Raw genomic sequence first — 17,059 nt, forward strand, 5'->3', positions numbered from 1 at the left:
AAGGCCCCACCTTTCAGTGGCATTTTACAATCATGCTGCCCGTTTTCTTATTCTGACAAACCAAACCTCACAAGGACACCACTCGGCACCTTAGTACCGCCATGATGCCCACGCTACAGGGGAAACTGAAGCCCTGAAGGCAGGGCCGGGGCCAGGCTGTGAGCACCATGGACCTGGCCTTGAGTCTTGCCGTCTCCTCACTCTGAAGTTTCCAGCCTCCGGGCTGCCGGGTGGCCTCCTCTTCTGCCTGCCCTGCAGCCCTGGCTCTGCCCCCGCTAAGCAGGACTCAGAGCTGCCTGGGGCCTGAGCCGGTGTCCTCTCTGCTCTCTGTGACCAGGCTGGCTCCCGGGCTCCAGAGCAGGTGCCCAGGACGTCTGGCAGTCAGAGAGGCTCACTTCTTCGGGCCGCGTGTTGTCCTCCTGTGTCCTCTCTCAGAACCATGTTGTCTGGCAGCAGATCTCTGCCGCATGTGTGCGATTCTCCAACTGTCCCCCCTCTCCCCGTGCGGACATGGCAGGGGAGGGGCCGCTCAGCCAGGCTGGGAGGGCCCCAGGGTCTGCCCCCAACCTCCAGGCAGGCGCCGGCTCTCCAGGCCCCGCCATCCTCACATCAGATCCTGCCCCCAGGAGCGCAGGTGAGCATCCGACCTGCGGTCCCCAACCCGTCCTTCCCTGGGGCTGTCCCCAGCTGCTCCGGCCGCCACACAAGGAACCACACACCATCGCCGTGAACGACAGATGTTTACAGTCTCACGTTGTGGAAGCCGGAGTCTGAGATCAGGGTGTCGGCGGGGTTGGTTCCTTCTGAGGCTGCGAGGGCGGATCTGCTCCAGGCCTCTCCCGGGTTCTGGTGGTCTGTGGGCGACCTTTGGTGTTCGTTGGCTTGTGCACATCGCCCCGCCTCTGCCTCCACGGTCAGCTGGCGTTCTCCCTGTGCGTGTGTGCAGATTTCCCCTTTTCATAAGTTCGCCGGTCACAGCGGCTTAGGGCCACCCTGTTCCAGCACAAACTCACCTTAACTAATGACCTCTGCAGTGACTCTCTTTCCAAACTAGGCCACGTTCTGAGGTCCTGGGAGTTGGGACTTCAACATACGAATGGGGGGGGACACAATTCGCGGGAGGACCGTCCTGCTTGCACGGAGGACACTGGGCCACCTCCCCACGCCCCCGTTTCCCCGCCCCTGTGACCCGCCTCGAGCAGCACTTGCTTCCCCTCGGTCACGCGCTCCCTCCGAAGAGCCACAGACGCTCTCCTGCCTGGCCCAAGCCCTGCTCGATGTCACCTTCCCAGGGAGGCCCTGTCCGAAGCAGCCCCACATCACCCTTCTCCGCGCCCTGCGCACCTTGCTTCGTTCTCCCTCATAGCGTGTTTTTAAAAGAACGTAAACCATGGTGCCGTCAACGTGACGTGGAGCTTCCCCTGCGACCATTGCTGGCGCGCAGTTCGGTGGCACTAAGCGCGTTCACGCTGTTGTGCAGCCCTCAATCCCCTCCGTCGCCACCGTCCATCCCCAGGACGTTTCGTCTCCCCACACCGCCCCTCTGTCGCTGTTGAGCATGAGCTCCCCGGGCTCCCTCCTCGCAGCGCCGGCCCGCCGTTCTGCCTGCTGCTCCTGTGAGTTTGCTCCTCCGCCTCCCGAGAGTGGAGTCCCGCAGTTTCTGTCTTCCCGTCTCGGCTCGCTGAGCGTCGCCGGTCACAGTGGCTTAGGGCCACCCTGTTCCTGGTCATCCCAGGTCTCGCCGTGTTGCGGCAGGTGTCAGAATTTCCTTCCTTTTTAAGGCAGACTAATATTCCGTGTGCGTCCACGCCGCGTTTTGTTTATCCAGTCTCGCCTCCACGGCACTCGGGTCGCGTCCCGCTTTGGCTGCTGTGAATACGGGTCACAAACATCCGTGCGGGTCTCTGCTTCCGGGTCTGCAGGGTTTGTGCTCAGAAGCCTCATAGCGTTTTAAATATTCATTTGTTTACGTGCCGGCAGCCGTCCTCACTGGAACGCGGCAAGCAGGGGGCAGAACGGTTTCTATCTCGTTCATCGCTGTGTCCCTCACGCCTGGAAAGGTGCCCAGTTCGGTGCATTCCTGTCGGGGGGTTGATGGAAGTCACCGTCAGCAGCACGGTGGGGAGACCCGGGCCCTGCGAGCCCCGAGGTGGCCGAGCTCGCCCGGGCATCCTCACTGCCACGGCTCCAGGCGTCCGCCCACCGGTCATTTCCACCACCTGAGCCATCATCCTCCTTTGATTAAGTCCCATTTTGCCGTGAAAAGAAAAGGAAGTGACAGTTGGCTGGTGGGGGAAAGTCATTCATTCCAGAAAGGAAATTGGATGGCGGCGTCTCCATCATCCACACCTGGCCCCTGCTCCCGCAAACTCGCTCCCCTGCCGCCGCCCGCCCGGCCCCCGCTGTGGGCAGCAAAGCCGGTGTCAGGCAAGACAGCCCACACCCAGCCTCTCCTGGATCTCGTTAAACAGGCAGCTCTGACGGGTCAATGCCAGCCAAACGATGACCAGTTGTGGCCAGCCATCCCTGAACGTGCTCACCGTCCTCTTCTCGTTGCTGTTTTCTGCAGGTAAAACCTCCGTGGATGTTCAGCGGGAGGGGGCGGCTGGGGTGGGGGCAGGTGGGCCCTCCCTGGGAGGGTGCTGGCCCATCTGGGGTTCTGGGGGCCAACAGGGGCCTGCCTTGAGTCCCCCGCCCCACTGGTGTCCCCTGGCGATGAGCTAATGTTCGCTGCTGAGCAGTGAGGACCCACTGTGCGCCGCGGCCCTGTGGGCGTGCCAGGGAGCTTAGGCGCTGCTGGGGGCCCTGGGAGAAGCCCTGCAAGTGGAAGTTAGGCAGTGCATAGTCATCCCAGTTTACAGATGAGGAAACTGAGGCTCGGAGCGGGAGCTGACTTGTCTGAGTTAACACAGCTAGCGGAATCTAGCCCAGGCAGCAGGACCGTGCTGGGGCCCGACCTGCCGGCACCCAAACAGCCTCCCAGGCTGTCCCCCTGATCCCAGCTGGGGTCACAGGTGGGCTCAAGCTCTCCTGGTTACAAAGACAGGCGTAAGCCAAGTCCTTCATTCCTCCCAACTAGAGCTAACTGGCCCCCAGCACCCCAAAGCAAGGCTAGCCCAGCACGGCCAGCCAGCACCTGGTCTGGGCAAGGTGCCCTCTCTGCCACTCCTGCTCTGTCTCTCTGTCTCTGTCTCTCTGTGTCTCTGTCTCTGTCTCTGTCTCTCTGTCTGTCTCCATCTGTCTCTCTGTCTCTGTCTCCCTCTGTCTCTGTCTCTCTGTCTCCATCTGTCTCTCTGTCTCTGTCTCCCTCTGTCTCTGTCTCCCTCTGTCTCTGTCTCTCTGTCTCCATCTGTCTCTCTGTCTCTGTCTCCCTCTGTCTCTGTCTCTCTGTCTCCATCTGTCTCTCTGTCTCTGTCTCCCTCTGTCTCTGTCTCTCTGTCTCCATCTGTCTCTCTGTCTCTGTCTCTGTTTCCCTGTCTCTGTCTCTCTGTCTCCATCAGTCTCTCTGTCTCCCTCTGTCTCTGTCTCTCTCTTTCTCCCTCTGTCTCTGTCTGTCTCTGTACTGCCTCATGCCCACAAGCTCTAGCAGAGCCGTGGGCATCAGCGTGGTGGTTTTTAGCCCTTGACCCTTTGCAGGGAGTGTAGTCCAGAGAGAGGCCATGAGGGTGCCGGGGGGTGCCGGACAGGACTCCCAGGAGAGCAGAGCCAAAGCGAAGCCCATCCCGGGGTCTGGGGGCTACCGTTCACCTAGCCGCATCCCCCTACTCCAGGTGCTTCCCATGCATTGGACCATCTGGTCCTCGCTGCCCGCGGGCATTTTCAAATGAGGACCCTGAGGCGTAGAGAAGGAAGGCCACCTGCTCGAGGTCACACAGGCAGGGCAGGAGCCAGCCACTGAGGGAGGGCCACCAGGACCAGGAGTCTCGCTGAGCTCTGCACGCAGAGGAGTGCTCGTGATCCAAGGCTAAGGGACCTGAGAGCGTGGCCTTCCCCTTGGTGTCCCCTCTCTGCCTGGGCTGGTTTCCTGGTGACTCAGAACCCACTGGCCCCCTACCGGGTGTCCCTCAGCCTGAGAGCCGCGCTGCACTGAGAGTGGAAGCCGAAGGTGCCACCCTTTGCCTGCCCGAGTTTGCTCACACCCTCCTGTTCCAAGCAGGGCCTGCGCTTTGCTGGTTACAGGGACCTCCGTGTTGTTGCCAAATGACCAAAGCCAGTGAGAGGGGCGGTGGGTGCTGGGCGAGGCCCTTCCACACCCCGTCCCTCAGGGCTTCTCCTCCCTCACCCCCATCTCTGCACATCGGCCCCTCCCAAGACCTGGAGGCCCAGCTCAAAGGCCACCTCCTCCGGGCTGCCTCCCCACTCTGTCCCCTCCCTGCCTCCTGGGGTGGCCTCTCAGGCTGGTCCCAGGCCTGAGCTGGACTTTCTGACGGGCAGCACAGGTGCGCCTGGGCTCTCCCCAGCTGCCCACGAGCCGAGTGAGAGCAGACCCAGGCAGCGGCCCGGATGGCGGCCGGAACTGCCTGCCTGGCTCTCACCTCCTGCCCCCAGCACACCTTCCCTCTGGGCCTGTGGCCCCGAAGCCCTGGAGGGCTTGCGAGGACAGATCGCAGGGCCTGCCCCAGAGCTTTGGATTTGCACGGTCTGCTGAGGGGCCTGAGAACCTGCCTTTCTGACAAGCCCCCAAGGGATGCTGCCGCGACAGGTCAGCGAGCAGCTCTGAGAACCTCTGCTTGGAGGGAGCTCAGTTTTCTCTGCACAACGCGAGCGAGAGGGAGCGAGATGACTGTCTAGCCGGGCACTTAACCTCTGCCTCCCTGGGAGGGAGTCTCCTGTTTCCCAAGGTTGAGGATGAGAAGGAGGCCTGAGAGCTCTCAGACTCCCAGAAAGCTGGGATCTTTCTCCGGCAGTGGTCGTGCCCGTCCCCAAGGAAGAAGGTGCTGTCCTTTGGGAAGGGGCGCAGAACTGCACGCAGGCCACCCAGGCAGCTTCGGCACCCTGGCGCGTGAGCACTGCCCGCCCACCCGCCCGCCCAGCCCAGCTGGGACTTCCCTCCGCAGCTCGGGGCGGCTGTGTGGGCTGCAGTCTAATAACCTCTCCGCAGACACAGCTTTCAACTAGCTGGAGGAGCTGCTGCAAAACCAGCGCCTTTGTGGTTGGAGAAATGTACTCAGCCAACGAAGCTCCTTTTCAGCGCTACAAATTAGATACAGCGATCCCTTTTATGAAGATACTAATTAAGCCTGAGACAGCGGGCTCCAGGTTTTTTCCATTGTTGTGTTTGTTCGGGCTTTCGCTCCGTTCATCACCGTCGGCACGACTCACATACCGCCCCGGGCTGGCAGCAGCGTCGGTGACTGAATAGGAGCCTCCTCTGTGAGCAGGGTCCCAGGCCAGGGCAGCTCCACCACCGTGGGGCAGGGGTGATCGTGGCAGGCCCTTGGGCACCTTGGGGTCCAGGACACCAGTTTAGTAGAAACCGAGGAACCAAGGGGCTGCTGCTTTTGACCCAAGAGGGATCCAAGGGGGTCTTTGCACTCATGCCGGCCACCACCTGCCAGCCCCCCCAGGAACAGAGGTTACTAGAGCCAGTGATGGAGGAGTGGAGGGGGCCCTGGACTTTGAATCAGGCAGGCCTGGGTTCGTTCCTGCCCCACACCCCTTAGGCAAGTCACCTTAGGCCTCTGAGCCTCAGTTGCTCCATCTGTGAAGTGGGATCCCAAACCTGCCTGCTAGGACAGCCACGTGGATTAAATAAGATGGCCTATGAAACACATAGTAGGTGTGCTCCATTAAGGTTGGTTTCCTAATTAAGTGCCTGCTGCATACTGGGCTGTGGGAGGGGATCTGTGTGAGGCTTGAGACGCAGCCCTGCCCTCAAGGAGCCCCCAGTCGGGGGGACACAGAGTTTAACCAGGGCTGGGAGCCCAGGGGCGACAGGAGCCCAGAGGAGGCTTCCTGGGGAGGTGATGTTCGCAGTGGGTCTCAAAGCCTTCCCGGGGAGGGAAGAGGCAAGCCGGACCCCAGAACAGGCTGCCCAGTCCCCACCCCACAGCACCCGTGGGCTGCCGAGGGATCCCACCGAGCCTGGTGACTCTGTTTTCCAGTCTCGTCCGCACATTTCCGGGTCTGTGAGCCGTACACGGACCACAAAGGCCGCTACCACTTTGGCTTCCACTGCCCTCGGCTCTCGGACAACAAAACCTTCATCCTCTGTTGTCACCATAACAACACGGTCTTCAAATACTGCTGCAACGAGACGGAGTTCCAGGCGGTGATGCAGGCGAACCTCACCGCCAGCTCCGAGGGCTACGTGCACAAGTGAGTACCACGCCGTGGGCCCCACTCAGGGCAAGAGGCCTCCCAAAAATCCCGTCCCGTGGGGAAGCTGTTGGGCAACCACTATATGTGTGGGTGGACCCGGAAGGAGTCTGGGAAAGTCTGGGTTTCTGGCCTGAGCTGACCTCTGAGCTTTAGTCTTCTCATCTGAGAAATGGGCACATGATACCCACCTTTCAGAGCCGCTGCTGAAGTTAAGTGAGGTTAGGTGTGTGGAAGGCTTCCAGGCATAGAAGGCACCTGGGCGTGGAATCCACTGGGCCCATGTTCCTTCATCCATCTATTGTTCATTCAACAAATGCCGGTTGACGCTATTGACCCAGAGATTAATCCTACGCAGTCCTTTTGCTTAAGGTGATTAAGAGACATTGAGAGCAAGTCCCCTGGTGGAGGGGACTGCAGGTGTGGAGAAAGAGAAGGAGCTTTCCGGGAGCAAAGCAATAGGAACATGCTAAGGCACGGAGGATGGAAGCAGCACACGGTCCGTGTATCATGAGCGAAGCTGAACGTCTTCTCACATGCTTGGGAGCCGTTCGTATCTCCTTTGCCGTGAGCCAGCTGCTTATACCTTTTGCCGTTTTCCCATTGAATTTTTGGTCCTTATTTATTTACAGGAATTCTTTATACAAGAAGGAAATAAGATGCGTTGCAAGTATTTTCTCAGCGTGTCTTTGACTTTATGATGCTTTTTCCTCATGCTTAATTTTAATTATTATGTAATCATATTTTATCCATTTTTTTTTCTTTTGCGGTTTCCGGTTTTATGTCTTCCTGAGAAAGGCTTTTTCTATTCCAAGGCCACTAAAAACTTCCCCCGTATTTTCTTCTACTTCTTTTATGTTTTAATTTTTTATCTTCAAATCTCTGATCTATCAGGAGTTTATTGTGATGTGAGCTTCAAGGTAGGAATCGAACCTATTTTTTATTATTTTTACCAAGTAGGTAGCCAGTTGTCCACCACCGTTCATTAAATTGGTCTTTTCTCTGCCGATGTGAAACGCAGACATCACGTACCATCGCGTGCTGAATTTGAGTGTCACGGCAGATGGTGACACATTCGTGGCTTTCATTGACCTGTTTGTCTACATGTCAGTACCTCGCTGTGTTCACTGCTGTGACTTTTAATGTATTTTAATGTCTTGCTCTATTCCCCCCGGGCTCTTTTGTCATGTGAACTTTATAATTAGCTTGTGTAGTTCCCCTACCTCCCCCCAAAAATCCAGTCAGTATTTTTACTCTGACCATATTGAATTCATAGATGAATCCAGGGGTTGACTCTTCATGGTGTTGACTATTCCCATGCAAAGGTCTCTCCACGTGTTCAAATTTCCTTTCATAGCATTTTAGTTTTTTTCATATAGATATTATACATATTTTTGGCATTTATTTCCAGTGATTTCTTTTCACGTTGCTATTATAAATAAGGTCTTTTCTTCCACTATGTCCTCTGACTGTTGTTAAGATGATAAAAGCTAACGACTTTGATATATGAATTTTGTCCTCAGCCACCTCACTGAAGTTTCTTATCTTCGCAATACTTTTTCAGTTGATTCTCTTAGGCTTCCAGTTATTCCGTTTGTAAACAATGATAATTTTATCTTCTACTTCCCGATCTTTGTGCCTCGTTTTGTTTTCTGGTCCCGTGGCGCTGGCTGGTACCTCTCAGACGGTCGTTAGAATTGTCGGGCTTCTCACCTTCTCCATGACTTCATGGGGGATGCTTCAGATATTTTCCCGATAAGCTAGAGGCTGACTCTTGGGGCGGATGTATTTTTTCACCATAAGGACAAATCTGCCTGGAAGGGACGTTTGTCGAGTGACCGTTGCGGGGGTCAGCGGCGGCAGCAGGAGGCGGTGGGCAGGGGTCTGAGGCTCAACCTGGCTGATGCTGGGGCTCGGGGGCTCTGCCCCATGCCGCACTCACCCGGGGGGACGTCACGTCTTCCCTTGGGTTGGGCAGGAGATGCAAACTCCTCGACTGTCACCCAGTCTCCCCACCTCCCCCCAGGCCAGCTCCCAGCCCTCCTTCCTCAAATGCACGGGTGCTTCCCCCGAATATCCTGCCATCTGCTCAGCCTCAGAATAATTCTGCGTGTGAAGTGGTTCAGCAAGCCCTGTCCGTCACATTAGGGCTGCAGGCGGGCCTGCAGTTTGACCCAAGCCTTTTATAAGACCAAGAGCTGATTCCCTGAGGGAGGAGGGCGGTGCCAGGACGGGGTTGGGACCCTGGCGTGCTGCGGTGCCAGCTGACAGCCAGCCAGAGGCTTGGCAGCACCGCAGACTTCTGCAAGGTCTGGCAACTGGTGTCTGGGATCCTCGCGTCGGAGCCCACAGGTTTCTATAATCTGCACATTTGCACAGGATTTCACACGGAACGCTCCACTGTGTCAGCGCAGGGGGTCCTGGTGGCTGCCGACGAATCCTTGGGCCCCAAAATAAAGGCCTTTCACTGGGGGAACAGGAAGGTTGAAGATCAGAATTTTAACTTACATTTTATTCTTTGTCCTCAAGAAGCACGTGTGTAGGCCGGGCGCGGTGGCTCACGCCTATAATCCTAGCACTCTGGGAGGCCGAGGCGGGCGGATTGTTTGAGCTCAGGAGTTCGAGACCAGCCTGAGCAAGAGTGAGACCCCGTCTCTACTAAAATTAGAAAGAAATTAATCGGACAACTAAAAATATATAGAAAAAATTAGCCGGGCATGGTGGCGCATGCCTGTAGTCCCAGCTCCTCGGGAGGCTGAGGCAGGAGGATCGCTTGAGCCCAGGAGTCTGAGGTTGCTGTGAGCTGGGCTGATGCCATGGCACTCTAGCCCGGGCAACACAGTGAGACTCTGTCTCAAAAAAAAAAAAAAAAAAAAAGAAGCACGTGTGTGGCAGCCACTGCAGGGGGGCTCTGTGCTCCCCCTTGTGCCACTAAGGTCACCTGGCAGCCCGTCCCTGGCCCACCTTGCACGTGAGGAAGATGAGGCACAGAGCAGCCAGTGACTTGCCTGATGAAGGCAGCTGGTCAGAGGGGGCCGAGAGCCGCCCTCGTGGCCTGGAAGTCGCCGTCGTAACTCTGGCGCTTCCACGCACAGAGGCGAATCCTAGCAGAGGAGGCCCCGGGCAGGGATGGCCGCCCCAGACCACTGGCCCTCGGGACTGGGTCACTCACTGTTGTGGGGCCATCCTGTCATTGCGGATGTTCAGCAGTGTCCCCGGCTCTGCCCCAGGAGATGCCAGGAGCACGTCCTCCCGACACCCCGGGCACGGCCAGCAGGGCCTCCTGACGCAGCCGAGCGTGCGCTGCCCCAGGGAGGTTCCCTCCCCGCTGTTCTCCAGCGATCTTCTCGCCACCTCCCTTTCCACAGACGGGGTCCGCGGCAGTGCCCACCAGGGAGGACTCGGCTCTGGGCCCTGCCCCCCGCCCGGGGCCCTTCCTGTGACAAGCGCTCCTGAGCCTCCTGGTGGGAGGCTGGTGCCCAGTCCTCAGTGTGCAGGAAGCTGGGAGCCCATGGCCCAGAGGAAACAGCACTTCTGGGCAGAGCTTACTGCGGCCAAGTGGGACATACAAGGGGACCAGGGGACAGACAACTGGGGGTAGGGGGAGGTGCGTGGACTTTCTCCTGAGGTCACTGAGGGGCTCTGGAGGGCTTGCAGCGGCTTTGTGCTGCACAGATGGTGCCTGGGTGAGGCCCGAGCGGACTTAGGACATCTGCAGAAGCCGTGAGGGTGGCCCGGGCAAGACTCGGACCCTGCTGAGGGGAGATCCAGGGCTCAGATCGGGGGCCGTGGAAGCCCCCTGCCCAGCTGCCCAGGTTCAGGGACCTTGGGGAGAGGGCCTGAGCCCGGGGAGCTGGAGCAGGGCCCGGCGTCCAGCTGGGGCCAGCGGCAGAGAGGGGCTGACATCCTGGGTCACTGAACGGGTGGGACGGGGCCTGCATGTGTGAAGGGTCCCAGGTAGAGTCCTCCTCTGCGGCTGTCCTGGCGCAGGTGCTGAAGTCACCTGTTCCAGGCCACATGGGTGATAACACCTAGAGTCGAGACCCAAGGGACGAGGGAGCCCTCGTTCTGCCACCCCCGGCGCATCCAGACAGCCGGGACCCACGTGACGCGGAGGATCCTGCCGGATCTCGGCCGGGAGGCAAGACGGCCCAGTACCCCAGACAGCTTAGTGGCTACTGGTGGCCAGTCTAGATGGACCAGGCCGGCCATGACCCCTGAAGGGGCCTTATAGTGCTGCCTGGAGCCAGCAGCAAGAGCTCCGGGCGCGTCCCCCAGCCCCCGCCCTCCCGCTGGTGAGTCATCCTGGAGGCAGGGCTGGTGACAGGGAAAAGGAGAGCGCTTCTGATGACTTATTTATTTGTGTTTTTCTGGAGGAACAGAATGGTTTGTTTTGGTTCTGGCTGCCTGGCAGGAAGACAGGCGGAGTGACAGGAAGCAGCCTCGCCAAGCCCACCGCCACGGCGAGACCGCCAGGCGTGGCGCCCACTGCCAGCCGGGCGGGCAGCGGGGAGGCTGCACAGGGCAAGGCCGGGGCCGAGGGCCGGGGCGGAGAGGAGAGGTGTACTGCATGCCTGCCCATGCCAGGGCCTGCTGGACCCCAGTACAGTGACGCAGACCCAGGTCCCTGAGCAATCAGCGGAAGCCTCTGTCCAGGGTTCAGTGCGGGACAGGGCGTGTCGGGGGAGAGGTCAGTTCTCTCTGGGCACAGGGAAAATCTCTCTGGAGGTGGCAGGGGAGGCGCCTTTCACGGTGTGTGGGCACGCCTTCACCAGGCAGGCGGCTGCGGGGCTGGGGCGAGGGCCGGCATTCGGGAAGACAGACCGTGCACTCAGGGGCCTCAGCGTGTGACGTGCACACGCTGTCGTTTTTGCCCTGGCTGTACGTGAAACCTCTGTCCCCCAGAGGCTTGCCTTTTCCAACAGGCCAGGGAAGGGAGGCAGAGGAGCATCTGTGGGACTTACTCTCACACGAGGGGCCTGACTCATGCTAGCTCCTTCCACCCTCGTAGAGTTGCTACCTATGAAGAAGTTCCACAAGCCCCATTCACCAGGGCTGAGGCTCAGAGAGGGTGAAACCTTGCCCACGGCCGCGCAGCACACAAGGAGCACACGGGGTTTGGGTCAGCTGTACCAGCCGCCCGGGCTCGGTCATGCTGGGTAACAAAGCACCCAAAGTCCCAGGCCAGAGGCTTACTTTTGGCTCTGGCTCCGTGTCCTCCTGTGCACTGAGGCTCTGCACACAGAACATTCTGTGACGAGGCCAGGGAAGCAGTCCCCATGCCGGGCAGCTGTCCCCCTGGCGGAGGGACAAGAGCAATGGTAGAACACACTGGGTGGCTCTAAGCTTCTGCTCAGAAGTGGCCATAGCGTTTTTGGTCGTGGTTCATTGGCCAAAGCACGTCACTTGTCCAAGCCTGTTATGGGGGGTGGGGACTGACCCCACTTGGAAGGTTTCCAGGGAGCGGCAGTGAGTATTTTGAGAGTGACAGACCCTGCTTCTCTAGGTCGATCTGGCCCAAAGCCTGCGTGCCACCGCTGCACTGCACAGCCTTGCTCCTGCTGTGTGACCTTGGGCAAGGCGCTTTGCCTCTCTGGGCCTAGACCTATCGAGCACTCTCCCTGTGCCTTCATCCCATGAGCCGCGCTCACTGGGTCCCTTCTCTTTCCAGGCCCTCCTGTTATCTCATCGAGCCTCGTGTTATGCCACAGTCGTTCCCTTTCACGGATGAGGAGCCTGGCGCTCAGTTTGCCAAGATCACAGAGAGAGAACTTGGCAGAGCCAGGATTTGAACTCACGCAGCCCTGACTTCTGAGCCCACACTAGTCACAGGCAGGGTCATTTGCTTGTCGCGCTGCCGCCAGGCCGCCCCTGCGGGTGGGCACAGCACTGCCGTTGTTTAGATGAGGTTGGCAGAAGGGGCCACCGGCCGTCTCCCACTCAGGCCTGACCGGGCCAGGCCCCTGCAGCTGATGTCTCTTTCTGACACGATGGCCGCAGAAACCGTCTTCAAATGCGACCGTCCCGTGGGGTGGTGACGGGGACTTCTATCTCCACAGCCCTGGCTGCAGCTGCCCTTCCCGCTGACGCAGCCGCTGTTGTCCAGGAAGATGCTCAGTGAGATTCCTCCGTCAGAGGAGGTTTGTTTGCTGCTTGGGTTACAGCGAAAGCATTTGAATCAGTCAATATCTCAAAATACACTGAGCAATTGCATCTTCGGCTTTGGCTGGCTTCTTATCTTGCCCCATAAAACAGCCTCAGCCGCTACTTTTTATCTTTTGCCATTTACAAAACACTTAGACACACAGCAAAGACCCTGCATCTGGACGGAGTTAATTTCCAAGTCACGTATTTTTAATTCAATTCCAAAAATTAAACAAACAAACCTGAATCCTCCCGGCTGGTCGGATGTGGGGCCAACAGGCCCCGGGAGGCAGGAGGGGTCCCTGAGGATGCCCCAGGGCTTCCCAGCCTGCTGCCTGCAGGGCGGCCCCCCTTGAGGGAAGGAGCTGGTGCGGTGGCACCCCCTGCAAGTCCCCTCCCTTCTCTAGCAGCGAGGACGGGGGTGAGCTGGGAGGGCAGTGGGGTCGGGCTATGTGCCTATTCCAGCGAGCTTTCGCTGCGGAGGCCGGCAAGCCCGGCAGCACACGTGCAGGCGGTGACAGTGACACACTGATGGGCATGATGCTCCTCGGAGGAGGGAGATCTGGGACTTCAGTCCCTCTCTGGGCGTCTGTCCTAGATGCAACCTTAGAACGTCCCAAGGCTCAGCACACTCTGAGGTCAGAGTCCATATCCCAGCACTGCCACTTCCCAACTGCGTGGCCTTTGGCAAGTGACCCTGCCTGTCTGGGCCCCACTTTCTCCCGTGTAAGGTGGGACTCCTAGCTCCTCCTTCGTGGTGTGGCTGCAAAGATCCAGAAATGCAGGGCACTGCACGGCGTAATTGCTAGTATTCCTTTAGCTCTTGGTGAACACACTTATAGAATACAAAATCCAGCGAAGAAGTTAGTGGGACCAGAGCTGCCATCGTCACGCTCGTCATTTGCACCGTCTGTGTTGGCTTAAGTCACATCCTTGGCAGCCGGTGCTCAGCGCTGGGCACACAGAGACGACTTGGACCCCAGCCCTGCCCTCGAGGGGAGGCAGTCCTTCAAAACGACAAAGGCGGCAGTGTGTTCTGGGGGAAACCTAGTGGCTGTGGGAGCCCAAGGGAGGGGTTCAGCTGACACAGGGCACTGAGGAAGGCTTCCTGGAGGTGGTGGTAACTAGGCTAAGACGTGACAGCAGGGCCAGCTGGGCACACGGGAAGTAGGGAGTGAGTTCCGGGCAGAGGAGCAGCGTGGACAGAGCTGCCAGGCAGGAGGGCATCAGGAGGCTGGGGGCAGCCCGTCCACCCCGAGAACCCGGGTGGCCCCTGGCCAAGGCAGCGAGGTGTAGTGGTTGGGAACTCACACTCTGGACATTGACTGCCGAGTTCAAATCCTGGTCTTGCCACTTAATGGCCGTGAGATCTTAGACAAGTGCCTTAATTCCTCTGAGCCTCAGTTTCCCGTCTGTAAAACGGGGATGGTTGTGATAATACTGTTTCCTTCCGTGGTTGCTGTGAGCATTAAGTGGGCTATGGTGTAAAGCAAGGTGAGGGGGCCACGTGTCCACTGCTGCCTCCGGTACTGTGATTTCTGGGTCCCAGTGGTTCCAGGCCCAGCCTGTGACCCAGCCACCACGCCCAGCTGGCGTCCAGACTCCCTTCTGCCGGACAGCATCTGCACGCAGCTGCCCCTCCCTTGGCCCAAGGCTGCTGCCGTGGGAACCACTGAGAAAGAGCCTGGCTTGGAGCAGCTCTGTGGGGGCTGCAGGAGGGAGGATGCCAGTCGAAGCCGGAGCTCGGCCTACCCCTCTGTCTGCAGGGACACCCACCTGGCACGCGTGTCTGAGCATGCTGGGTGAGGCCACAGGCCTCTTTTCCCCAGAAGGAATTCTACATCCACGTGCTCTCAGGCGAAGCTAGTCAATCCTTTTAAAAAGGCAGCCCAGGGCCTGGCTGTCAGCCACTCACACCTTAGCGTGAGCAGGCCCATCAGACTGTGGCAGGCTTCGTGGAGGTGGTGGCTGGGAGGTGGAGTCCCAGGAGGCAGCAAGGAACACAGTGATGCAGAGTTGTCAGGTTGCTATTCCTCAAGCAGCTACTGGCCCGAAGCACTTGCCCCATGGCTGCCCCATGCTAAGTGCTCAGGACATAGAGGCCTCCCCACCCTCACCCTCCACCCACCCCTGCCCAGGGCCCCCAGGGGCCCGAGCCAAGTCTTTAGGCCAAGAACTTGGCCAAGCGAGGTGAGGGAGGGCATTCCAGATAGAGAGCGGATGTGAGCCTCCCCAGCCCTGGCGCAGCCCTGGAGGGGCCCGGAGGAGTCTGAGGAGAGCAGCCCCGTCCTACTGCAGAGGCCACGGCTGGAGCCAGGGCTGAACCCAGCCTGGGAAGGACCAGAGCCTGGAGACGGAGACTGGGAAAGGCCCCATGGTCACCTCCAGGCCCGGAGATGGGCAGAGGTGCTCTGGGGCCACGCAGCAAGCCAGGCAAAGGAGGACCCGGAACCAGGTCTCCTGGCTCCAGGCTGGCTCCTGCCCCAGGCTTCACACAGGGTCCTGGGGGACCTGCTGCTCTACCCTGACAGGCTCAGCCAGGGCCAGGGGCGTGGGGCAGCCGCACACGCAGGCTGGAGGCTGGCTCTGCTCCTCAGCGCTACTTAGCGCCCCTCCTCGACGCCCGCGGCGCACACCCACCCAGGCAGATGCCCGCAGCAGGGAGCAGATGGAGACGGTGTTTAGAGATTAATAGAGTGGTGCCTTCAAACAGCCGCAGTCCCCGGCAAGCACTGTTCAGAGCGCAGCAGCCCCAGCCACAGTGGCAGGCCCAGAACGCAGCCCCCCTGGGCACGGGGTCGGGGAGGCTCAGACTCCAGCCTGGGGCTGGGGCAGGGGGAGACAGAGGTGGCTCTGGGTGATGGGGGCTGGGCTTGAGGGGCACCTAGGGCTGTGGGCCAGAGGAGGGGCTTGACCCAGCTGTGTAGGGGGCAGGGTGTCCGGAAGGCTTTCTCAGGGACGCGGTCCCCAGCAGGGGGCTAGTGGGAGTCGGGCAGGGAAAGGGCTGCCCAGGCAGAAGGCACAGCTCATGCAAAGGCCCGGTGCTGGGAGCAGGCAGAACATGCTCTTCCGGGAAGAGTCAGCTTCACTCGGGGAGATCTGGGCTTCACATGGCTGGGAATGTTTGCAACCAAAAACTCTCCAATGGCTTTTGTCGTTTCTGCCTGGGGAGCAGGGGGCAGCCGTCAGGGGGGGCCATGATGCGTGAATGAATAAGAGAAATGATGTTGGGGGTCATGCCAAGTGGAGGGGACCCCAGGGGAGTGAGGATGGAGGGACGGGGAGGGCGAAAAATGGAAGGAGCTTGCAGGGAAAGGCAACGAGGGCTGGCGTGACAGCATCCCAGGTGGCAGGAAGAGGGTAAGCAGAGGACTGGGGTGGGTGAGCAGGGGCACCCACGGGAGACAGGGGCAGGCGAGAGCAGACCACTGTGTTGGGGGAGGCAGGGGGTGGGGGTAGGAGCTACCGCATAACGGGAGCCCCAAAGGCCAGCTCAGAATTCCTTCCAAAGTGCCCCACAGTGTGGGACCCATGGGAAGCCAGCCCAGGGATGCTGGGGGGAGGGGCGGTCCAGGGAAGGAGCTGCACAGAGCAGGCAGTGGAGAGGAGCCAGGACCCCGCCCTGTAGGGGGACCCGGCGCCCCTCCTCCGTGGGCACCAAAATAGCCCCCGTGCTGTGCCTTGTTCCCCAATCAACCCTGCTGATGACCTCTGGCCCGAGCGGGGCTGTTATCCTCCCCTCACTCAACCTCTCTCTGTTCCCAGCAATTACACCGCCTTGTTGGGAGTGTGGATCTACGGCTTCTTCGTGCTGATGCTGCTGGTTCTGGATCTTTTGTATTACTCGGCGATGAACTACGACATTTGCAAGGTTTACCTGGCACGGTGGGGGATCCACGGACGATGGATGAAACAGGACCCGCGGCGATGGGGGAACCCTGCTCGGGGCCCTCGGCCGGGGCAGCCGGCCCCGCAGCCGCAGCCGCCCCCAGGCACTCTGCCGCAAGCCCCCCAGGCTGTGCACACGCTGCAGGGAGACACCCACAGCACACCGCTGGTGACCTTCCAGAGCACGTCCGCCTGGTGAGTGGCTGCCAATTGAGGCCCAGACCAGTTTGGGTCATTGTCCTTGGCAAGCTTGGAAAGTACCCGATCATTATTGCTGCTCTCTTTGGCTCGCTGGTTACCTGATTATTTGCTTATACTCTTTCTGGCCAAGAGGGCTTTGAAGCTGCCGTGGTAGCGTATGACATGTGCATGGATAGGAAAGTCAACGTGAGAGGTGGAAACAGAGCTTACAAGCAAAGCCTGCAAGCTCATTGCACTTAGAATGTTATTGCCACTGAACATTAAGTGGAGTTTTGAGTTTCCTGGCTGCCAAGGCAAAAGGGGATATTGGATAGCTTTCCAAGTTTCCACAGTCTGGTCAAAGGAAGCAAATCAGTCCATCTGGGCTGGGGAAAATTTTTCAGCGTGTGCTTATAAAATAAACTGACTACTTGGCTCCTTACATGTGCGTATCTTGAGTCACATAAGGTGACTCAGGCAGGCTGTTCAGTGATAGTGCAGGTGAAGGGAAGGAAGCCGGCAAGAGAGG

General features: G+C 59.2%; 1 protein-coding gene across 1 annotated transcript in view; it reads left to right on the plus strand.

Moving 5' to 3' along the window:
- Nucleotides 1-2,502: 2,502 nt before the first annotated feature.
- The window catches only part of KIAA1644 (KIAA1644 ortholog), a 44,056-nt gene continuing 29,499 nt past the window's right edge, over nt 2,503-17,059 (plus strand). Inside the window, exons 1-3 of the mRNA XM_012658374.1 lie at nt 2,503-2,569; nt 6,105-6,318; nt 16,228-16,545. Coding sequence (XP_012513828.1) covers nt 2,503-2,569; nt 6,105-6,318; nt 16,228-16,545 — 599 coding nt within the window. The remainder of the gene's footprint in view (nt 2,570-6,104; nt 6,319-16,227; nt 16,546-17,059) is intronic.

This window comes from Propithecus coquereli, unplaced genomic scaffold, assembly GCF_000956105.1.
Source record: "Propithecus coquereli isolate 6110/MARCELLA unplaced genomic scaffold, Pcoq_1.0 Scaffold1168, whole genome shotgun sequence".
NCBI lineage: Eukaryota > Metazoa > Chordata > Mammalia > Primates > Indriidae > Propithecus > Propithecus coquereli.